This window comes from Antechinus flavipes, chromosome 5, assembly GCF_016432865.1.
Source record: "Antechinus flavipes isolate AdamAnt ecotype Samford, QLD, Australia chromosome 5, AdamAnt_v2, whole genome shotgun sequence".
Lineage (NCBI taxonomy): Eukaryota > Metazoa > Chordata > Mammalia > Dasyuromorphia > Dasyuridae > Antechinus > Antechinus flavipes.
Genome location: NC_067402.1, coordinates 148,487,148 through 148,513,110, shown reverse-complemented (window position 1 = coordinate 148,513,110; position 25,963 = coordinate 148,487,148). Strand labels below are relative to the sequence as shown.

Genomic DNA, 25,963 nt, shown 5'->3' with positions numbered 1-25,963 from the left:
ACGGAATAAATTGGAGAAGCTCAGCACAAAGAAGTCCCTACCTTTAACAAGGAGAGGGAAAAGCTTTGTTCAGAGAGTAAGACATTAAACAAGACTTTAAGAAAATGAGAGGAAACTATAAAGCAGAGATAATGAGAGAATTCTAGTTTTAAGGAACAGGTTGTAAAAAATGCCTGGAACTTGGAGATGGGTTCTCTTGTTCAAGGAACAGCAAGGAAGTCAGTATTATTGTGTCACAGAATATGTGGGAAGTATGTAAGATGGAAAAAGACTGGATAGTTAAGAAGTGGTCAAATTATGTAGAATTTGAAAATCTCAACAAAGAATTTTTTTTTTATTCTGGGGGCAATAAGAAGCTACAGAAATTGATTCAATGAAGAAAAACATGGTGAGACTTGTATGCCTAGTCTCTGTCTCTCCTTTTATTTCCTTAAAGCTATGTTTTATCACAGGTGAATTTTATGAATTTTTCTTACAGAAAACTTCATTTCCTACTCCTTTTAGCTCCAAAATCTTCATATGAAAGGAACAGAAACTTGTATTCTTCACTAGTTGATTCGATCCTTTTTTTTCTTTCTTATACAAGTTCATATTCTGAACTCAGAAAACAAATTGTTCAAATAAGCAGTACTATATAATGGGGGCGGGGGAGAAGAAACAATTTGCTATCTTAAAAATTTTAATCTGCTACATTTAACTTGATGGTAGCAATAAGGAAATATGTGCTTGATAAAGGAGATACAAATATGTAAGCATATCCTTTTAATTCTTTGCATACCGGGTTTGTGGAAAGTAACTATAATATCAAACTTATTCCAATATGTTTAATTTTGGTGAATTTTCTTTTTTCTCTTTAAGAAAAAAAATGAGATGATTTTCTTAGATTAGAAAACAGGGACAATATAATTTGGGTTAATGTAGGTGATATAAAAGCAAAGACATCAGTTTTTAAAAAATAATTTAAAAAGGAGATGGTCTATAGTCATTAAGTGACAATGAGGAATAAGAGGTTGGAGGGTCTCATTTATATCCATTAAGTACTGGAAAGACCCTAGAGGAAAACTCCAGTTCATCTGCTTAGTAAGATTTATAGGTAGACTGGGATAAAAGTCATATAGGATGAAAAGCCATAGATGTATATGGACTATTATTTGTCCTAGTGAACAGAATACTCCAAATATTGAAGTACAAATTATTTTTATCAAAATTCTAAATAAGCTAGAAATGGCACTGGAGGCCCTTTCTTATTATTTGAAAGGTTTTAAAGGTGACCATAAAAATACAACTTATTTTTATCCCAACAGTAGATACATTTCAAAAATAGTTATTCTTTGTTACAGTACCTCTTATAATTTCCAGACACACACACACGACTTACCAGAATTAGGATATTAATTTTTTTGTTCCAATAGTATGAAAAAAATTTTTAATTACCATGGGCCTCTTTCAAAAAATTAAAAATTAAAAATTTGCTTTAGATAAAATTGGTTAAAATAGACCAACTTCTTGCTGGTTTTCCTATAAGGATATCAGTCACCAAAAGATTAGTTTTAATTTTTTTAAATAACTTTTTATTGACAGAACCCATGCCAGGGTAATTTTTTACAGCATTATACCTTGTACTCACTTCTGTTCTGATTTTTCCCCTCCCTCCCTCCACCCCCTCCCCAAGATGGCAAGCAATACTTTTTAGTTTTAATTTTTAAAATAATTCTTGAAGGAGTAGGGGGAAAAGATAGGGTTGTATTGTTTTTGTTTGTTTGTTTTTCCCTCCTCCATGTTCAAAAACTTTAAGGCTTAAGTTGGCTGTCTCAGTTTTGTTTTGGTTTGGTTTGGTTTCTTTTTCTGATTGCTTATCATTCTTTTAATGGTATAAAATGAAAAAATACACCAGAGAATAGCATTTGGTTTATTCAATGCCTTTTGTTTTTAAGACTTATATAAGTCAAGAAGTTAGGTACTGGCAAGCCAAGGACCACATAGGCAAATGGAATAAATGCTGTATTTTTATATCTGATATTACCTTGAGGTTAGCCAGATTTTAAAATTTATACAATACAAAATGAAAAGATTTATGTATTTATTCCTCTACCAACAAAATATTTTCAGCTCTTTTGTTAGGTATAGACCTTTGAGCTTTACCAAATTTCTTAATGGAAAAATATAATAATATTTAATGAAACTATTAGGGTAAAATAAAAATTACATTATATACTTCACTGAAATAAAACTGAGTAAGATTAAGGCTTTGCAGATTGCCTCTTTTGCTTTATAAGACAGTAAGCTATAAATACTTGGTTGGGACAAATATATTTCCGTAGAATTTGTAAAAATGTGATACATCATGTCCTCTGAGAGGAAAAGGAAGCTGTAATGGCCCTATCTCTACTGATTCCTTTTCCTGCAACCATACTTTGCTCTCTTCTATGGTAAAAACCCTCATAAAGATCCAACAAACTCTAAAAAATCCATTATACTCTTGATGCCCTTGGCTTTTGTGAATCGCTTTCCATTTAACTGTTTCCATTTAGTCTGATGAGCCACTAAAGCCTTTTTCATGATTCATATTCTTTCTCCAGCTTCCTAAATGTGGTTATCCCTTATTCTCCTTGACCATTCTGAAATTTTTAAGTTTCACTCATGCCATTCCTCTTGATACTCACTGCTCTCTCAGCTTCCTAACTTAGTTTTATCACAGCTACTTTGAAGTAACCTTTTCTAAAATTTAATTTGCAGATTTTGAGATACAAATGAACCCTAGAAGTTATTTAATCCCAATTTTTTTAATAAAGACTCCCCTTTATATATTTCTTGGACAATTTGCCAGGTAACCTCTTCATAAAGACCTTCAGTGAGAAAGCGAACTCATAACCTCCCATACTTTCTCATTGCACTTGTGATTGGCCACAACTTTGGAGACATATCTTTATTATATTCAACTAAAGTCTACCTCCCTACAACTATTACCTAATGAATCCTCTGGGAGAGGTCTAATCTCACTCAAGTCCTGGACTTGTCAATTTGAAAGTAATTTTTTCACCTTGCCTCTTCTCCTTCTTATTGTATTGCTCTTCTTAGAATTTCCATTTTTAAGAAAGGCACCCATGTCAACCATCATTTCATTTCTCTGCAGGATCTCCCAGATTTTCTTTACCATGTCCCCAGGTATGATACATCAATCATCCTTGCCTTGTTTCTGCATTTCACCTTCCTACAGGATTTATGTGGTGTCTTCCCCCATTAGAATATAAATTCCTTGAAGGCAGGATCAGCCTTTTCTCTTATGTTTTTATTCATAATACTTAGCATAACACCTTGAGTGACTATTGACTAATTTCACTTTTAATAGTCTTCCTACCTTATCTTTTCTTGGTTAATATCCATTAATATTCTTAATTCCTTCAACAAGACAGTGACAATCCTTTCAATGGGTTTTTCATACCTCTTCTAGATATGCTGCAATTTATCTTTGTCTTCTCAAAAATGCACCACTAAAAACAAAACAGAATAGCTATCCCTTCAGCATCACAACTTTCCCCAAAAAAGTTTTTATCTATTGCCCATAAGTATAAAAACATTAAATAGGAATTTTTGAGGAGTTTTGCAGAAGCTACAGATGACATGTTAAGGCTAGAAGACAACACAGAAAAAAATTTAGAAACTCATAAATGCATAAAACATGTCTACAATACTATATGATGCCAACATATCTTATGTTTTAATAACATACTAATTCAGACTTCTACTATTGTATGAGTAGAGGACCAAAACTTTTTACATGGATTTTCCCGATCACTTAAGCACTAATGTTACTAACTACCATGATATAGAAGGGAAAACTGAAATCCTGATGAAGTCTCAGCAGAGAATAGTTTAATGGAACTATTAGACCTTTTGCTCTGAACACAACCAATGCAGTCAATGAGATCATTAATTGTTAACCACTAAATTCTATTAAAACCAGTTCATTAATCATAATTAATTAATTGAACATTTATTATTTATTATGTCTAAAGTCTAAACTTTTAGACTATTCATGTATTTTTATCTACATTGTATATAATATTCAGCTGAATTCAGATATGAAAAATAGCAAGTCTCTGTCTACAAGTAATTTATTGCCTAATCGTTGACAAAAAATATACACAAATAAGCACATGAAAAATAATGTAATAAGTGGATCAAGAACCAAATACTACCATGATAATCATTCTTGAATAAGATCTCTATGTATAGCCAGGTCATTAAGTTGCTAGTATAAAAATAAAAAACCAATGCCAAATTAGAGAATAAAATGAAAATGAACAAAAATCATGATATGCAATTTTTAAAAACTAATATGTTTAAATGAATTATCAATGCTGGAATTGGGAAATGAATAAAGAAAAGACATAAACATGACACAGATTCATTTTTCTGTGGAATTTTAATTAATACAAATAATCACAAGTAGGAGAATAAAAGAGACTTGAAATTACATTAGTCAGCAAACACTTGATGGTCTTGATAGAGAAATGTAATATGCAAGGGAATTGACAGTTTAAAATTCAAATTCATTTGTAATATATTATGGAAGGAGACTGGGAAAAATTGCTATATTATCACTTTAAGAATTGGAAAGAAATGAAGGGGAAAAACAAGTTTATAGATACCTGATTCCAAACTAGGCCAAAATCTTCCAAAATCAAATTTAGATAAAACTTGAACAAGGACAGAAAAAAATGAAAATGAAAAAAAAAAAGATTTGTAAAACTTAAAAAAAATTATAGTTGTCTACATTCTGTGATGAATTGGGAATTCTGTGTATAAATTTAAATAAAAAGGATGATCAGAAAAAGAGACATGCTAGGTATCAGATAGAATATGGAGAGTCTGCATACTTAATTAGTAGCAATGTTATGTAAAGAGACTTAGAATTGAGCCCCTACTATGCTGATTGCATCCTTTGTAGAAGATTCAAAAGAGTACTTGGATAGGAGCTACCATTCTTTTTTGACAGCAACTAGAAAGACATATCAGATAAATGTTATATGTTATAGAATGTTACAGAATATTATACTGGGATTTCAAGGAGACATTAGACAAAATTTATCATGCTAGCCTTTTAGATCAGTGGCAACTATGTCAACTAGACAGTGATATAATTAGATAGATTAGCAATGACTGAATTACTGAGTGGGAAGAGTAGGAATTAACGGTTTGATGTCAACTTAGAGGGAAGTCTTTAGTGGAATACCCCATGGATTTGTCTGTGATTTTCTGTTGTTTTAAATTGTTTATCACTAAGTTGAATGGGGATAAATAGAATGTCTGGCAAATTTGCAAACGGCATAAAGAAAGATAAAATAACTAATATGATAAATAAGAGTTATAATCCCAGAAAACCATGATAGTTGAATAATCTAATTCTAACAAAATAAACTTTTAATAAAAGTAACATAAAATTCTGCATTTGCATTCAAAACCATACACTAGACCTAGACAAAGATCTAAGAGGGCATGACTAGATTATGTTCCATGCAATTAATAAAAGTGAGGATTTTATTGGACTGCAAGTGCTACATGATAAGAAGAAAGCTAATTTGATTCTATGATCTTAGAATGGATTAAGAAAAGAATATTTTCCATAAGAAGGAAAATGATAGTGGTCTTACCTTATACTATGGTTTGACTATATATCTACTGTATTGCAATTGATTTGTAATTCCATATTTTAGCATAGCATTTACCATCACTATCCTCCAACATGATCTCCTCCAATTTACAAGTCATAAATTACTCCTTATCAGTTAGTAAGCATTTATTAAGCCTGTGTAGCAGGCACAGTGCTATGTGCAGAGGACAAAAAGAAAGGCAAAAAATAATAATAATCTTATCAAGGAGTTCACATTCCAATGGAGAGGGGTAATGTAATTAACTTTGGACATTCATAATAAAAAGAGAAATGATGGAAAATAAGTTCAGAGAGAAGGAAAAAGAAAATGTTTCTGCAGAAATGGGTTTTAAGCTGAATCTTGAAAGTTATTAGGGAAGTGAGGAGACCAAATTGAAAGGCAAACTATTCTAGGCATAGAGCAGAGCAAGGGTAAAAGCATAGAAGCAGGAGATGCTACATAGAATTAAAAGATACATTTGGAATATATAGAATTAGAAGATGGAGCATCATATATGAGTGGGAAAGGGTTAGTATGAATGGATCATGAATTATGGAGTGGTGGGTAAAGTATAAGGAAATTAGAAAGACAGGAAAAGGCAAGATTGTGGAGAGTTTTAAATGGCAAACAGGATTGTACATTTGATCTTGAAGAAACTAGGGAACCATATAAGTTCATTAAGAAATAAGGCCACATGGTCACACCTAAGTAATTGAGTATAGGCTGGATTGGAGTGGGCATAGCCTTGAGGCAGGGAGCCTAACCAAAAAACTATCAACTAGTTTTGAGGTGATGAGGATTTATATTAGGATGGTGACTGAGAGCTGAATGACAGAAAAGGCACTGTTCACAGGAAATATTGAGTATGGAGAAACACCAAAGCAAACAGAAAGTAAGGTCAGTGACCCACATCTTTAGTCCTTTTACCCAATTAAGTCTTGCAAATGTTTCAATGAATTTTACCACAAAATGAGTACATGAGTTGAATCAAAGTAAGGAATTGAGGGTAATATCACATTGTCAGACCCAGTGGCAGTTTTAAATAATAGGACAATTGGGGAAAGGTCAAGTTTATGGCAGGACTGAAGCTAGTAACTTCGTTTTTTTGGATCTATTAAGTTGGGATTAAGTACTAGATACCAGTTTCAAGTTGTTTCTATAAAAATATACCAATCTATTTACTTTTGTTACATAGAAATCACATAATTCAAAGTAAAAGCATTTAATAAAATAGTTTTTAATTAATAAATTATTTATATTATATATCAATAAATATAATAACATTATTCCTCTCTCCTTAAACTTTTAATTCAAACATACTCTTATTAAAAGAGCATATATGCATGGAGATCATTTGTAAGTCATACACATTTATATGGGGGAGAAAGAGAGAGAGAGAAGGATAGAAGGAGGGAGAGAGGGGGGGAGGGAGGAGAAAGACAATGTGTAAATTTACTTTACAAAGACAGATATAGAAAGGCAGACACAAGAGAAACACGAAATTTCCGGGAATTTCTTGTGCAGGGACAACTCTTGGTTGATTATGCCTACTCTCAAACTCTTCTCTTATGACATCAAACTACTGTTCGTTTGGCTTATTCCATCCTGAGGATCAAGCAAGCAAGGAACAAGCTTTTATTAAACATGTAGTACATGTTATGTTGATTCCAAGGACATACAGATAGAAGGGAAAGAATTGATGTTCTCTAAAAGCTTACATTCTTTGAAGGAAACAACACACATTTAAGTAAATACAAAATATATGCTTAGTAAATGTGATTTCATCCATGTAGAGAGGTACTAATAGCTGAAAAGGGGTCAAGGAAAATGTTATATTTCCTTTGTGATAGCTAAATAAACCACTTATTGCTAATTGTTGAATTATCTACAATTATGTCAATGTTTTTTAATGCTAGAACTAAAGTACAAAGGTGTGAAGACCAAGTTAGCACCTTGATACTTTAGAATCATCGAGAGTCAGGATAAGCAAAAATTCTTGGTCTTTATTCTTGGTCTTTAGAGTAGAAGTGAAGGTAATGAACACAGGATCTCCAAGACCTTCCTTTTCTACCTTTACTGCCAAAATGCCTCTGTCTTGTCTTACTCCACCCGGTAATCCTTCCTACAATTCTCTGTATACACCAAAAGATTGAACCAGCACAGAATAGTGGGAAGAGCCATTTTTCAAGCATATGCTAATAGATTATTGTCCAATCGGTAGTTAGCTTTAAGTGCTCAATTGTCTGATCTCAGTGCTTCACCTCAGAGTTTCAGCCCTTTACACAAAAGGATCAGTTTGAGTCAGCCCCAGTTAAAAACATAGGCAATGGTTTTGAGATGTGTACTGCTTTACACTTATTTGATATATATTTTGTGTTTCTCTATTTGGATATATGTTGTCTTTAATCTCCACCACCACCCTCTACAATGCAAACTTCTTGAGATCAGAAATCATTTCATTTATAACTTTGGATCCGCAGTGTTCAACATGTAGTAGGGACTTAACAAATTTTCATCAAATTGAATTAATTTCTTTATTATCATTACTTTCCCTCATAAACTCTAAATTCCAGCTAAAGAAATTTCTTTATTGTTCCTTGAACTTCAAATTCCACCCCCCTCTCTATCCTAATCCTACCATACTGTGACACACATAATCTACTTTGCTTGGAATGCACTTGTTTCTCTTAGAATCTAGGCTTCAAGTCTCATCTCACTGTCATTTTCTAGGGGAAGATTTCTTCATTTCTCTAGTTGCTGCTAAAGAGAATATATTGAAGAAGAAAGAATTATTTACTTTTCTGTCTGCATGTTGGTTTTACCAATAGAATATAAACTCCTTGAGGAAAGAATTGTTTTTTGTCTTATGTTCTCAACATTTAACATCAGGCTTTGCATATAGAAGGTGATTACTAAATACTTATTAAATTAAATTCTATTTTTCTGTTCTTGATTCTATTCTTGATTTTTCTAAAATATAAAAATAAGGATAACTTCGCAATTTAATGAATAAATGAAAAGAAAATTTTCTCTTCTGATATTATATTAATAGTCTAGACCAAAGATTTTAGCACTTGATTATATATTTGTGGGGGATATATATATACACAAACATACACACACACACCCCTAAAAATATATATATGTATACATAACATATATATGGACACACACCCATGTGCTTTTTACATGAAACCTTCCTTTATCTCTCTTACTTTGTACCTTTTATCATTTTTTTCTTCAACTAGATCTATATTACACACACACACACACACATAAACCATATAATTGAGCAGTTGGGATCTAATTCTTTCATGTTTGTAAATCTTATACTCCCCTACAAAATTTTTAACTTCATCAGAATTGTTACCAGACTTGTATCCTTTAAAGTATATAGTATTCAGCATATAGAAGGCACTAAGTAAAACTTACTGATTAAATAATGATCAATATTATTATAGATGACTTAATAATGTAGAATGTCCTGTAGAAAATATATGTGAAGTTAACACTTGTCAAATACCTATTTCTTTGGGGGAAATATGGGAGTAAAGTAATAAGCAGAATTGGAAGGAGAAAATAAATTTTATTTTTTAGAAAACTTTGGTCTTTTGCTTCATTTCTTCCTTGTAATATACCTAAAGTCATTCTTAACTGGCCTCTGGTACAGCCCAAGGTGAATTGTTATGATTTCATAACTCTGAATCAATTAAATCCAGCTTGCTCCATTCACCTTAGTTCAACTTTGGTGTTCTTCTGCATGGTTGGCCTTATTCATTCCAAATGCTTACCAGAAAAAAAGATATATCTTATAATAAACACTTGTTGTCAATATTACAATATTATTATTTAAAAATTCCTTTTTACACTTGACTAAAAGTTTTGGAAAATATATGATCTCAAAATTGAAAGGACCATTTTCTATTGCTACTTTAGGGTTAAAAATAGCTCTATATAGTTGTGAAATAAAGAATACTGAGGAGGTTATTTGGGTGTTTCCCAAATTGGCTTAAATTAGATAAATTTCACAGGATTATAGATTTAACCTTTCTTTCTCCCATCTCTTTTCTTCCTTCCTTCCTTCCTTCCTTCCTTCCTTCCTTCCTTCCTTCCTTCCTTCCTTCCTTCCTTCCTTCCTTCCTTCCTTCCTTCCTTCCTTCCTTCCTTCCTTCCTTCTTCCTTCCTTCCTTCCTTCCTTCCTTCCTTCCTTCCTTCCTTCCTTCCTTCCTTCCTTCCTTCCTTCCTTCCTTCCTTCCTTCATTTCTTTGTTTCTCTCATTTCCTTTCTTTCTTCTTCTCTTTTTTAACTTGGCTCTGACCTATTTTTGTTGAGCTACAAGGAAAGGCATGGTAGTGGGATGTTGGATTCAAGCAATAAGGTAATTTTTGTAATTTTTTCTATAATTCCAAATTGCTGAACAAAATGGTTAGACCTATTCACAGCTGCACCAACAGCAAAAAGCTGATTATTTCTTTTCTTGTTTATCACCTACATAAAGGTAATAGATTCTGTTGATTACATTGCTACAGTATTCTTTGCATGTCTATTTTTCTCCATCCACATAGATATTATCCCAATTCTAATACTGCATCAGTTTACCTGACTTTCCACAGGCTCAAAAATATTGTGTATTCCCCATCTTTTCTTATGCAATTATTTGCTGTGAATGTAATAGAATTCTTGATCTGTTTTAATTAGTTGGACTTTTACTTTTAAATATTATCTGAATAACCTGATAGATAATCTGACAAAATGTAAGCTCATTGAGGACAGAGCCTGTTTCATTTCCAACATTTCCTTACTACTGCCTATGTTGTTAGCTAGGTCTAACTCAGACAAATTCCTTTGTGGTTTTGTTCTGGTATTAAAAACCAAATGACATAATCATAGGTAATTTAACAGTTAACAAAAAGTAATTTGCTTAGCTATCACAAAGGAAAGATTTTCAGCAAAAATGTGAAGAAAACACAAATTGATTGAGCTAATTTCACCTTCTCTGCCTCTGAGTTAGCCATAATTTTTTTTCAGCTGTTGTTGGGAAAGGGCCTAGACCTCCCTGTTCCTATTTGTATTAAAGCAAACAGAAAGTAAGGTCAGTGACCCACATCTTTAGTCCTTTTACCCAATTAAGTCTTGCAAATGTTTCAATGAATTTTTAAAAAGCAAACTAGTCCAGTGCACATGGTAAAAGACTGGTAAATATTCTTCCTGCTACAACCTAACATGATTCCTGGCACATGATAAATACTTAATGTATAATTTAATGAATGCTTCTTGATTAACAAAACAGGTCTGATTAAAATAAAGCATTGATGATATCACATTTTGATTAAAACTCTGCATTGTATTATGAAAACAGAAATAGGAAATACTAGCATCATGGATCACTTAGTAGTTAAACTAATACATCATCTTGACCATATTCTTTTATATAATCACTTCGATTCATAAAACATGTATTAAGTATTTAATATATTATATACTTTGCTATGTGCCAGAATTAACAATTAAAAAAAAAATACATCTTACCCTTAAGGGGCTTGCAAGTATAATGAGAAGAAGTATAAACACAAATAACTATAATACACAAGTTAGAATATGATAAGAGTATATAAATAAGATTAAATAGAATGGCATGTGAGATGTGAAAAGGATAGGATCACTTCTAAATGGGGAAATCCAATTCAATAAACACTCATGAAATATCTGTTACATGTAACCATCTGTGGTAGATACTGGAAACATAAAAGCCAAAATGAAACAATCCTTGCCCTCAAAGAGTTTACATTTGACTATGACCTATAATGTATATCTGAGATAATAAATGAAAATCAGGAACAGAACCTAGACAGTTGAGTGAAACCAGAAAGTTGCTTAAGCACTCTCAGTTTTCCTCAGAAACTAAGCCTTTGAACAGATTGTGGAACAACAGAGCCTATGAAGATATGGAATGAAGATATAGAAAAAATGTTTCTAGCATAAGATAATTTGGAAGGATTTCAGAAAAAATCAGTCTCACTGGAGTAAAAGGGATTCACAGCCAAGCTGAGATGGTGTCCTAGAAAGCCAGCTTGGGAGAGTTTTAATCACAGAGCAGATCACAACCGATACCTTTCCATCTTAATTCAACATAACAGTAGCATCACAAACCAGTGGAGCAGCCCCTAGTCACAGTGCAGGAGGTAAATTGTCAGCCCAGGAAACTAGGATACAAGAGGGTAGACTAGGTCAAAGTAACCTCAGCTCTATAAGCAAGTCACCAGACACAAGGAGTACCTGTGCTCAAAGCTGCACAAGGATTCTGGGGCAGTACCCCTGTGCCCTAGGAACAGACCTCAATTTAAAAGTCATGAAATGGGGGTTGGGGAAGGATAGGAAAAAAACGAACAAAAAATAAAAAAGAACCTTGACCATACAAAACTAAGATGGTGATGGGGAAAACCAAAACACCAACTCAGAAAAGAACAAAATGCCTACATGTGAATTCCTCATAAGGGAATATGAACTGGTCTCAAACCCAAAGGCCAAAGGGCCTCTTGGAAAAGTTCATAAAGGATTTTAAAAGTTAAATAAGAGGTAGAAAAAATGGGAGAAGAAATAAATGTATGGAAGAGATGGTCAACATCTTAGGAAGAGAAGGACAGAAAAAAATTGACTGAAGAAATCCTTAAAAAATACAATTGGTCAAATAAAAAAAATTGAAAAAATAATAGCTTTAAAAGTAGAATTAATCAAATGGAAAAGGAGGTACAAAAGCTAACTGAAGAAAATCATACATGAAAAACTAGAAGTGAGCAAATAGAAGCTAATGACTATAAGACAACAAGAATCAGTCAAACTAAAAAGAATGAAAAGTAGAAAAAAAATGCAAAATACCTCTTTGAAAAGACAATAAAGGAAAACTATATACAAAGTAATTTCAAGCACAATATCATATGAACTAAACTTCAAAAGAATAGAATTTCTACAAGCAGAGAAGTGCAGTGTCCATTCTAGAAACAAAAGACTATGCAAAGGCAAGAAGGTGACCAAGGGAAGGATATGATTAAGGAATGATTAAGTCAACTTAATTTGACCTCCACAAAAAGTGAGTGGAGTTTACTATGTCAAATAAAAATATAGAGACAGACTAGAGCAAAATCATTAAGGACTCTAAATGTCATTTTAAATAAGTTCTAAGAATATTTTTGTTTTGGTTTTATCAGACCTTTTTCATTAAAAAGATTGGTTTTGTAGTTGTAAGCATTTTTTTTTTTTTTTGGAAAGCAGAGAAACTAGGAGCAGGGAAGCCAATAGAATTGTAGTAGTCAAGGGAAAAAGGGAGGACATCTTCAACTAAAAGAGTGGTGATGTGACTAGGTAGCAGCTATAATAAATAGCAGAAGTATAATCAATAGATCTTCACAACTGAATGTAAAATGGATTGATATCAAATATGATCTGAAGGTCTTAAACTTAAGTGTGCCATATGGAAGAAGGGAAGTATCATTCAAGCTTTAATTGATATATATTCAGAAAATAGTAAAGTTTCTGAGAGATGATTAGTTTAACTTTCACCTCTGGATTTGGCTAGATTGAGCTGGAAATTTAGGACAGGAGCTCAGGGGAGAGATTAGTGGTCACATAGAGCTGATAATTGAAATCAAGGTAATTGATGAGATCCCTAAGGCAGCCAGGATGGAGACATGAAAGAATTAAGAGTCCTTGGAGGAAAAAGAGTATTCAATGAGGTAGATAAGAGACAGTGTATTGAGATCACCTTAAAGAATAAATTATTAGATTTGTTGTTGTTCTTGATAGAAGAAGCATAATTAGGAGAGATATTCTTAACCAAAGAAGAAAAGGAGCAAAGACAGAAAATAACATATATAGCTCTAATAACATGAAACTGAAAATTTTCCACATATACAAATAAAATTAATATGCCTAGAAATAAAAAGGGAAGTAGTTGAATGAGGAAAAAAAAAGTCTGTATCAAATTTCTCTGAGTAGAGTTTGACATCCAAAATACATAAAAAATTAGTAAGTTAAATATACATAAAAAATTAGTAAGTTAAATATATATGTATTATAGATATATATGCATATATAAACAGTATATGATTATATGAGAAATATAATAATATATGACAAAGAAATAAGACTATACATAATTATTTGTATGTCTATATACACACACACATATATACACAAAGAATTACACAAAAATTGTCAATAGTCAATATTGGAGTGGTTGTGGAAGATGGTCACACTAATATATAGTAGAACTATAAAATAGTACAGGAGCTATGAAATAGTACAATCATTTTGGAAAGCAATTTGGAATTATGCCAAAAAATAAATAAGTTATTCCTTGAATGAGACTTTATTACTGAGTTTATTCCCCAAGGAAGTTTTCAATAATAATAATAAACATCTATATAAACCAAATATTTATATCAGAAATTTTTGTGATAAAAAAGAATTGAACAAAATGTATGTCCATCAAATGGGGGATAACTAAACAAATTGTAGTATATGAAAGTAATAGAAAAGAACTCTTCCACAAAAAAAAAAAATATCAATATTTAATGAATACAGAGAAGCATGAAAAGGATCCACATGAAATGGTGTAAAATGAAGCAACCAGAGCCAAGAAAGCAATCTATACAATAATTACAACAATGTAAATAGAACAACTGCACACACACAAAAAAAAAACCCTAAGTGAATATAACAAAACTATTAAGATCAAGGATGACTTAAATAGAGATATGAAAAGACACCCTCAATACTATCCTTCACAGAAGTGGGAAGTCAGTAAATGTTATACTTTGCACATGTTTTCAGACATTTTCAGTGTATTGATCAATTATGCTGATTGCTTTACTTTTTAAAAAATATTCTTTGGGATAAAATGGCTCTTTGGTAGAGGAGGGAGGCACCTTATTTAAGAAACAAGAGATGTCAATAAAAATTATTTTTAAAACTAACCATTAGAAAAAATAAATGATTGTTTTGACACCTGCCAAAAAATAAAAGTACCTTGAGAAGTAAAGATGAATCACAATAGAGATAGTATACTTCAAGAAACTAAGTTATTAATTAATTTTATAACTTTCTTAGTTTCAATTTTATTAATCTCTCCTTTGAATTTCAGAATTTCTAATCTGGTATTTATTCAGGGGGGGTTAATTTTTCCCCCTTTTTCTATAGTTGCATGCTCAATTTATTGGTCTCCTCTTTCTTTATTTTATTCATGTAATTATTTAGAAATATAGAATTTCCCCTAAGAACTGCTTTGGCTGCATTCCATAGGTTTTAGTATGTTGTCTCATTATTGTCATTTTCTTGGATGAAATTATGTATTATTTCTGTGATTTGTTGTTTGCCCCACTCATTTTTTGAATTATGTTATGTAATTTCCAATTGGTTTTTATTTTATTTTTCCTTTCCTCTTTAATTGCATTTTGGTCTGAAAAGGAAGCATACTATTTCTGCCTTTTTACATTTGATTCTGAAGTTTTTATGCCCTGATACCTGGTCAATTTTTGTGTAGCTACCATGTACTGCTTAAAAAAAAAAAAAAAAAAAAGGTATCTGTCACTCTGTCACTTGTGTGATTTTCTCCAGAGGTCTAGGTTTTCTAGGATTCTATTAACCTCCCTAGGTTTGTTCTTGTTTACTTTATGGTTAGATTTGTCTGATTCTGAGAGGGGAAGGTTGAAGTCCCACACTAATATACTTTTGTTGTCTATTTCTTCCTATAACTGGCTAAAAATCTCTAGAAATGTGGCTGCTCTACTATTTGTTGCATATACATTTAGAATTATTACTACTACTTCTTTTTTTACAGTACCTTTTACCAAGATGCACTTTCCTTCCTTATCTCTTTTAATAAGAGTTCTATTTTTACTTTTGCTGTATCTGAGATCAGAATTGCTATCCTTGCTTTTTTTTTACTTCAACCAAAGGATAATAAATTTTGTTCTAGCCTTTTACTATTATGCTTTATGTGTCTCTGTGTCAAATGTGTTTCTTGTAAACAATATATAGTAGGATTCCGTTTTTTTTTAATACTCTCTGCTATTCATTTCCATTTTGGGGGAGAGTTCATTCCATTCACATTCACAGTTATATTTACCAAGATTTGTATTTCACACCATCCTTTTTTCTGCTCTGAGAAGTTTTGTTCTCTTTCCACCCTGTTCTTAGTAATGTTTAATACTTAAGTATTATAGTACACTAATATCCCATTGTTCTGAAAAAAAAATAACTCTCCTTTTGTTCTCTCTTCAGAATGTCAAGACACAGTACTTGTATTTACAGCAGGAGATTATGATTTATTTAAAGAAAGCAAGCATGAATGAATGAATGAGTGAATGAATGAATGAATGAATGAAAAGGTCACCCCTGTGGAGTAGCTATAGAATAAGAAAATATGGCCTAGTCATCAACAGGTCTCAGATGTGCTAATAAAAATAAATATGCTAAATTTTCAAAAGACTGATTTTTTTTCAAGTCCTTATTCTATGAACAATGGGCCAGCATCCAGACAGTGGATCCCTCTACTTTTCTTCCTTACATTTGGTAAGCTGGAAGGAATATGCACAGCCAATTAGAGGATGTGACCACTTAGTATCACATTTCACTCTTTTCATGTCTTTTTTTCTTTTTTAATGAGGAAAAAAATAACCCAACAAAGTTAACATCTTTTCCTCTGGAATACTTCTGTCAACATCCTGGATGAGTGTCTGATAGGTGGGGAAAATTACATGAGCAACTACAAGAGAATAAATATTTGATGCTATATCTTAATGTAATTTCAATAAATATTGTTGCTTCAAATGCCCAGGTAATATGGAAGACTAAAGAATTGTTTTTTATTGAGGGAGGAGAATAATTTTTACTGTAGCATGAAAGAGTGATCTTTTGCTGTATATTATAAACATATCCTAAAGGATTTGATACCTTTCAGGGAAAGAACATAAAAACCTTAGGGAAGAGCATTTTCTCAGCAAGCCATGCATTTTCCTAAGTCTAAGGAGAAATCATTGAAAAAAACACTTAAAAAAAAAAAAGAATACTTTGTGTTCTTTTGTGTGTCTTTTAGATAGTTGTAATATAGTAAACTCATATTAAAATTTTGTCTTTCTTTTTTGGATATAGTTTTGTGATTCCATTGCGTTAGAGCCTTTTGGATAGAAACTCCTCTATTTGATACTGACAGCTTGCAGTCTTAGAGAGTTGCATAGTTCAGATAGAGGCTAAATAACTTGGCAAACATCAATTAAATTGTATATTGCAGAGAATGCATCTGAACAAGAGATTTTACTGATTCCGAGTTTGTTCTCTCTCTACTGTGTCTTGCTGTCTTTCATATATTTCATTAAAAAAAAATCTCTGGTTTTATAACCAGAGGACATGTATTCAAATGTCAAGTCTTGATACTTATTAGTTGTTTGACTTACAGAAATTGACAACCTGATTTCAGTTTTTTCATCTAATAAAATCACTGAGTTAGACTAGTTGACCATTGTGAAACCTTCCAGCTCCACATTAGTAAAACTATATTCTCTGAGTGCCACCATCAGGTTGCATGTATTAACAAGTTACCATTGGATTACCAGACAATTGTAGTAGATTTAGTAATAGGGATGAAATTAGGGAAGGAATAAAAGAACAAGAAGCAAAAAAAAAAAAAGTGAAAAATGAAAAAGTGGGGGGAAAGAGGAGAGAGGAAAAGAAGAATAAAATGATATTGTAAGTTATGAGTGGAACCCTGATTTAGAATGACAGAATAGAAAGAAGCAAAAACGTTTATGAATGTGGCACCGATTTTTTTTTATTTTACAGAATTTTTTTCTTCATTATAAATGGATTAAGGATATTTCTTCTTTTATTTTGTTTTCTTTAGATGTGGAGAGAAGAGAGGGAAGACTAAATCAGTGATTTGCTTGTCTCTCCTTAGATTTATTTCCAAAATGTTTCTCAGAATATAAACTATACATACATTTGGGAACAAACTAAACTCTTTTATTAATATTCTTCTCTCCTAGAATCAAGTGAGCATGAAGACAAAAGTACAGGTGCCTCAGGTGAAATGCCCTCTCAGCCTTACCCTGCACCAGTATACAGTCAGCCTGAGGAACCAAAGGAGGATATGGATATAGTGAAGCAAACTAAGCCTGAAGAGAATGATGAATTGGGCCCATTGCCTGATAATTGGGAGATGGCCTACACAGAAAAGGGGGAAGTCTACTTTATTGAGTGAGTCTTTTATATTTGTTTCCAATTTTACCTTCAAAGAACCATGACAGTAGATGATAGTGACCAATTACAGTGTTGTGAAAAGAAAACACTTTAATTTCATTAATTTTATGGGTTTCATGCCTATGAGTTATGTGACAGGACTCTAGTGTGGTAAAGGAGGTTATAAAAGGGTAAAAAAGTAAATGGGGAATATAGATAATTTCATCAAGAATCATTTTACAACTTTTTTTAAAAGGGTAATCAACTATGGAAGCTCATTAAGAGAGATGATAAATACCATAAAAATGTCTACTATAATAATCCAAAATAATGAAAGACAAATAACAACAGTTTTTTTTTCCCAGATTATTTGAAATCACAATATTCCTTAGCTACTTCCTAGCCATGTGACCCTGGACAAGTCATTTAATTTATCTAAGCATCAGATTCAATTGTAAAATGAGGATAATATTTTCACCACATACTTTAAAAAGTGTTGTTAGGAAATCACTTTTTAAATGTAAAGTATTATCAAAATGTGAGTTAATTCCACATGATCAGTTTGTGATAACCCATTTTCCTTAGACATACTGAAAGTATATTTTTTCTTTAGGTTCTTGAAAATAGGGGGAATGGAATGAAAGTGATTACAAACCTATGCCAGCTCAAAGATAATTTACTTGCTTGTCACTAGATGTGTCATTTCTAAAATGTTTCTCATCACTTCTGAAATGCATAGACTCAACACCATTTCTTGATGAGAAATGAGATTACCAGAAATAGCTACTGAGTGACTTTGTCTCTAAAATACAGATAACCATTTGTTGGACATTTTATGTGGATTTTCCTTTTGTGTTTATACTAGAGTAGATTTATTACAGTGCAGTAGGTATAGAAGTAGCTTTTCAAATATCAAATTCTGTGATTCTATGATTCTGAAAAGGTCTTATGTTTTAGACAACTGCATACAAAATGTTTACCAGCCAAAAGAAAAATAATTTTAGTCTGATGATGAGGCACTAAGAAAATATTTTGTTTTTCCTCCTGCTCCCTCTTACCCTTTGCTTTATTTCTTTCCATTTATTTCATATCAAAACATATAACACTATGCTGATTTACTAAAATAATTAAAAATACTAATCATGTAGCTTGATAAAGAAAAAATAAAAACTATACTTTATCTAGAGACTTGTACTTTGCCACATATTAAATAAGTGACATCAGGGAAGCTTCTTAATTAATCTGGACCCCAGAATCTTCATCTGTCAAATGAAGATAATAATATCTGACTACAAAATAGAACTATGTGGAAGATTGAATGAGGCCATATCTGTAAAATATTTTGTAATTCTAAAACAATATATAAATCTAAACAGTTATTGGCATTTTTTAAACTGGACTGGTGATTTCAGTGTTATAGCAAATGTGAGGAAACTTATTTTAATGCAGATTGTCACCCATCTTCAATTTGTGGCCTTAGAAAGTTGTTTAGAGCATTGAGAAGTTAAATGGCACGCTCGCATTCATACTACTCTACTTTAGAAACAAGGCTTGAACCCATGCTTTTATTTTCTAGGATCTCTACCATTGTTCCTAACATTTTCCTAACATTTCTTCCAGGCAATGGTTATCCTATCCATTATCTTCATTTTTTTGCCTCCAAATTTTTGAATTATTTATGAATTTAAATATCAAATTCTTTTTTACCCTTTACTCAGAATTTAAAATTCCTAGTTTATATTTGTTTACCAAAAAACTTGAGGAAAAAGTAGATTTCTAATATGTCTTTACAAATAGGTAAAAACATGGTAGGTGTTAACATTTAAGGAAAAAGAAAAAATATAAATATCATATATGAAAACAAAGTATTGTAATCTGCAGAATACACAAAACTTAGAAAAGGAAAAAATGTTGGAAGCTGTAATGTTTATCACTAACATAGTGAATAATATGAAAAAGTATGATTCCTTCAAAAAATAAAAATTTCCCAATATGTTTTCATAGAGAGAACTCAGTTTCAATGTTAAAATTGTATAAAATGCTTATATTTAATCCTTAAAATTAAATTACCTTATATATAGTTTGTGTTTTTCAGATTGCAAGTGAAGATTTTTCCATTTATTTGTTCTTAAAGCTAGATTGCACAGTGTCTAAAGAACTGTACCTGAAATCAGGAAATTAGAAATTTAACCTGAGACACTTAGGCACTGTGTGACCCAGAGCAAATTATTTATCCTTTGTCCGCTTCAATTTTCTCATCTGTAAAACTGGGGTAATATTATATATTTCCCCAGGATTGTGGTGAGGATAAAATTAAATACTATTTGTAATATGATTTGCAAAAATTAAAGGAACATATAAATGTTATTATCATTATTGTTCTTTTCCTCATCATCATGATTATCATCACTGTCATTCCTAGAGCCTGAGTACTATAACACTGGGGCCTGCTCCATAGAAAGTGTTTAATAAATGCTTATTGTTTTATTTGACTTTAATCTGATAGCAAATTTTAGAGAAATAACATGTTCTTACATTATTTTCAACTATTATTCACATACATAATGGATAAGTTTACACTTATTAATTATCTAGAAAAGATAATTACCGCCTCTTCCTTAAACAATTTCAAAAGTAATAAATTCTTAAAAGGCCTGAGGATCTAACTTGGGTCTCATGGACCAAATGTAGCCCAGCTAATTTATATAATTTGTCAGCACCCTTAAACTAGTAAAACTATAGAACCTAATCACCTGCCAATCTAATATACTGATTATTGCAAGCTATCATTCCTGGATCAATTAGTGATTATAATTGAAGTTGAATCTAATTAATTACATGATTAAATTAACGTGGCCCACACACATATGCATCTTTGTTCAGAAAACCCATTACTCAATTATTTAATTTGTCCTAATGAATCAACAATAAACCCTAGATTAGAGCATTGTAGGCTAAATGTAATTGAAATAAAGAAAATTTAGACTTGGGAATGATCAACCTTCTCATTTGATTAAGTAGGAAACTGAGATCCAGAGGAGTTAAATTTGCCATAAGCAGAAAAGGTAATTGAGGATAGCCTGCTTCTATTACATTGTACTAAAGTAGTGTAACATCACAGCAAAAATAATTGTATCAAATTTAAAAGCTAGCTCACAGATGAAAAATCTGGCCTTTTTTTTTTTTTTTTTTTACAATAGATCTTGCTAAAGGCTATCTTTTATTCTAAATTCTATCATCAAATTCTCTGACAGATTTATTAAAGCTATGAGCCCCACATTTTCTATCCAGAAAGTCAGGACAGCAGGATATAATGAGAAACACAATGGATCTAGATTCTGAAATTCTGTATTCAGATACTGTTTCTGACATTTTCTCATCACCTGCACAGGACCAAGTCAATCCAACTCCCTGGGCCTCCGTTTTCCTCATCTGTTAATAAGGGGATGGACTTTGGCCTCTGATATGTTTGATACATGATTTTAAGATATAACCTTTCAGGCAATGACAGGGTGGTTGCTTGAATCACAATAAGTAAACAGTAGTGTAAAAGTTGGATAGAAAGAAATATTTGATAAGGATCAGCAAGCATGTCACCTTTGAGAAAAATGTCTAGTTTAGTATAAAATAAAAACTTGTTTTTTTCTTTAAAAAAAAAACTTCTCTGAATTAAGAAAATAATTCTTTAAAGCAACACTAAAGATACAAGACACAGACATTATTATAAATAGTATGAAGTTAAATTGGGCAGCTGGATGACATATTGAATAGAGTACCAGGTTTAGAGTATAAGCCTGGGTTCACAACTCTTATTAACTGTGATCCTCAGCAAGTCATTTAACTCTGTTTGCATCAATTCCTCATGTATACAATGACCTGGAGAAGGAAATGGCTAACAGCTCCAGCATTTTTGCCAAAAAATTCACCCCACCATATTCCACCAAATGAGGTTCTGAAGAATAGGACACAACTGATAATGACCGAACAAAACAAGTTACCTGTCCTGAGCCCAATGATCCTCCATTTACATGAGAACATGCTGGCTACTAGAGAAAAATATATGTAAAACTATTGGACTAGCCTCTATAGCTTCTGCATTTATATAAACTGACTGTGATTTTGGGGAGTTGCTCACAAAGCACCTTTTGGTGACATACTTTGCTAATACCAATATTCTAAAGATATTGGTATAAGACCAATACTAATACTAACAACTTGAAAACGTTATTTTTCTTTGGACCTACAAAGATGGAAGTAAAATTTCCATAAAAATATTAACATATTGCATATCAGATAGAGAAAAACATTATTTTTTACCTCACAGAAAATGTAAAACAAAATATTCAAGATAGCTCTCTCCTTCCTTTGAATGATAAGATCATAAGCCAAATAAATCTCACCTTCCACTAAATAATGTATGTAGGTCTTCAACCTGTAAAAATTTTATGATTACTCTAAAGGTCTGAACCTTAGTTAGAAAAGAATTTATTTTGTGGTTGTGAGAAAGGCATTTCCTCCTGTTCGAGTGAATCCCATTTTCTTATCACAGGGTAATTTTTAGGCCTCTAAACTTATAGAATTACCCTGAGAGAATGAACCCTAGCTATGGGATGTATCCAGAAGTAAAAATAACTTGACTTGTAAGAAAGGCAATGCTCTTCCTTTCAGACTTGCCCTTAGTGAATGATAACAGGGAAGGACCAGGTTCACTTGAGGACACATGAGAATATACTCATTTCTCACAGGACTCCATGACTTTGAATATTCTCTACCTGACTTTTCCACCATGTCCCTGTGTCCATCTTGTTATATCATATATATATATGCAGAGTTGATTTCCGGCCTCTTCATATATTTTGTCTCCTCTCACTAGCTTACAAGCTCCTTGAAGAGAGTATATTTCTTTTTTCCATATTTGTATCCTTAGCATTTAGCTCAGTGCCCGGCATATGACAGGTACTTAACAAATATTTCTTAATTGACTGAGAGCATTTGCAGTTTCTATCTCAGATATATTTACTCATGGATGAACTCTGTAGGTTGTCTATCTAAACTATATATTGGATTTTGAACACATTTTCATAGTTTATTGTTTCTTGTGTGGACAATTAAGCCAAACACTCATAAGATACTATGAATATCACTAGGTATCTCTGTAGGATTCCAGGACTTGATGTAAGCAGCATAGTATTATCTTCAACCAGAAACTACCATATCTCTTTATTAATTTTTGTGGCACAAAGGCATGCTTGTTTTGTTTCTTAGTTTTAATAATTAAAGGGATATAAAACAACATTATTTGTTATTATATCTCTTAAATACCTAATATATGATATGAGATTATTTAATAAAAGTAAAAGGGAAGAATGAGGGATTAAAAGAACAAGAAAGGATTTAGAAAAACTTTTGTGTGGTGATTATTGGAGAATCCTTTAGCTAAAGAAAGCAAGTTAAATGATGCTAATGAAATTGCTAGCCTGAAGATATTAGTGAACAAAATGAATAATATTCACTCATACTTTGAAGCAAAGTAACTTTCTACATCTTCCCCCTTCCCTATCATATCATATTGCCTCACAAATTATTGACCTTTTTATATATGATACTTTAAAAAGATTCTATGCATGTTCATATTCTTAAAAAGAAATGAATGCTATATACTGCACTCAGCATGTTCCAAAACTCTAAAAGCAGTTTAGAGTGTATTCCTTAAGAGCAGAAACTGTACTGTTCATATTTGTTTTCCTGATTCTCAGCACAGTGGTGAGACATAGTAAATATTTAATAAATGCTTGTTGATTTGTTGATTTAAGCTATAAAAGTTTTTATACCTTAAAACTGCTTTGACTTTTGAAACACCCTGTATCTTAATAAACTATTACATGATTTAAAAAATGAATTGGGGCATTTTTTTTCAGCAAGGTAATTTGTTTGTTTTAATTCTGTTATTCCCATGTATAAAGTATTGCTAAAATTATATTGCACATTTATTTACTATTTAATAAGAATTACAATGATTGCTCACATTTATTTAAACTGGGCCTGGAGTCAGAAAGTCTTGAGTTCAAATCCAATCTCATCAGGGTAAGACACAATCTCTATTTGCCTCAGTTTCTTTTTTTAAAAAATATATAGTTTTTTTTAATTTTTAAAACATGTACATGGGTAACTTTCAACATTCTACAAAACCTTATGTTCAAATTTTCCTCCCTCCCTTACCTCCAGTCCTTCCCCCAGTCAGTCAGCAAGTGATCCAATGTATGTTAAACATGTACAATTCCTCTATACATACTTTTACAAATATCATGCTACACAAGAAAAATTCATATCAAAAAGAAAAAAAAAAAGAGAAAGAAAATAAAGTGCAAGCAAACAAGAACCAAAAGAATGAAAATACTATGTTGTGATCCACACTCAGTTCCTACAGTCTTCTCTCTGGATATAGATGGCTCTTTTCATCAACAAGATCATTGAAACTGGCCTCAATCATCTCATTCTTGGAAAGAGCCACATCCATCAGAATTGATCATTGTATAATAATGCTATTGCTGTGTATAATGATCTTCTAGTTCTGCTCATTTTATTTAATATCAGTTCATGTAAGTCTTTCCAAGCCTCTCTAAAATCATCCTGTTGATCATTTGTTATAGAACATTAATATTCCATAATATTCATATAATATAACTTATTCAGCCGTTCTCCAACTGATGGATATCCATTCAGTTTTCAGTTCCTTGCCACTATGCACGTGTGGGTCCCTTTCCCTCCTTTTTGATCTCTTTAGGATACAAGCCCAGTAGAAACACTGCTGAATCAAAGGATATGCACATTTTGATAGTCCTTTGGGCATAATTCCTAATTGCTCTCCAGAATGGTTGAATCAGCTCATAACAACACCAACAATGTTGTAGTGTCCCTGTTTTTCCACATCCCCTGCAACGTTCATCATTATCCTTTCCTGTCATTTTAGCCAATCTGAGAGGTACATAGTAGTACCTCAGAGTTGTCTTAATTTGCATTTCTTTGATCAATAATAATTTAGATCACCTTTTCATATGACTAGAAATGGTTTCATTTTCCTCATCTGAAAATTGCCTGTTCATGTTCTTTGACCATTTATCAATTGGAGAATGGCTTGTATTCTTATAAATTTGAGTCAATTCTTTATATATTTTAGAAACGATTACTTCAGTTTTTTAAACTCCAAAATGAAGAAAATAACAACACCTACTTCACAGGGTTATTGTAAGGATTAAATGAGGTAATACACTGTCTGGTACATAGTTGACACTATATAAATGTGTATTCCTCTTTTCCTGTTTTACAGATCAGAAATAAGAAGATTACCTGAGAATAAGAACAGTTAAATAATTTACTCAAGGTCACATTATTAATAAAAGTACAAGAAAGTTCATGTATATTCTTCTTACAATACCAAGCTTTCTCTCTTGTATAGTCGTTTGTAATATTCAAAATTTTAGAAATGGGCAATTTAAAATAAAACCAGGCTAATTTTCATTCTTAACTCAAGTGAACATATATTTATTACATGCCACATTTAGAATTGTTTCCTGTGATTATGAATACTACAGATTTATTTTATTTACATAGGTTGCTTAATGGAGAAATGTCATTACTGAAGGAAATATAAATGGCTATGTACAATTATTCAAATAATTGAGTTGCTAAATGCACAAATGAATGTGCCCTTCTAAAATAATCACTGAAATTGTAGTCTGTAAAAGTTACTTTAAAAGCCCTTTCTTTAAAATGAACAAAAAGTTAAACAAAAAAAAAAAAAAAAAAGCTTCCATATTGCTTTTGGTATATAGTGCTTGTAAATCAGATAACCAAAATGTCACTATTTCAAAGTTGGGATTCTTTATACTGAACCTCAAAAGAAAGACATACTGGGGTTAATTTGGACTGACATGCTCTGAAGATTCTATTAAATTACTTTTGTGTTTAAAAGTGGTTTATTTAGTGACTTGAAAGAGACTGCTACTCCTGCCTTAGTGGAGAACAAAATGACAATAAGAACTTATTTGTTTACCACAGTCTCCCGAACTGGCAGTGAA

The 25,963-nt window shown here is 31.8% G+C and overlaps 1 protein-coding gene across 8 annotated transcripts in view; it reads left to right on the top strand.

Annotated features, from left to right (window-relative positions):
• Positions 1–25,963, top strand: part of MAGI2 (membrane associated guanylate kinase, WW and PDZ domain containing 2) — an 895,053-nt gene that overhangs the window by 293,758 nt on the left and 575,332 nt on the right. For 7 of the 8 annotated variants that reach the window (XM_052000674.1, XM_052000676.1, XM_052000675.1 and 4 more), the window contains exon 4: positions 17,693–17,903. In XM_052000674.1, the coding sequence (XP_051856634.1) occupies positions 17,693–17,903 (211 nt within the window). Of the gene's footprint in view, positions 1–17,692; positions 17,904–25,963 lie in introns of those variants that run through there. The other variant, XM_052000677.1, reaches the window with a different exon arrangement.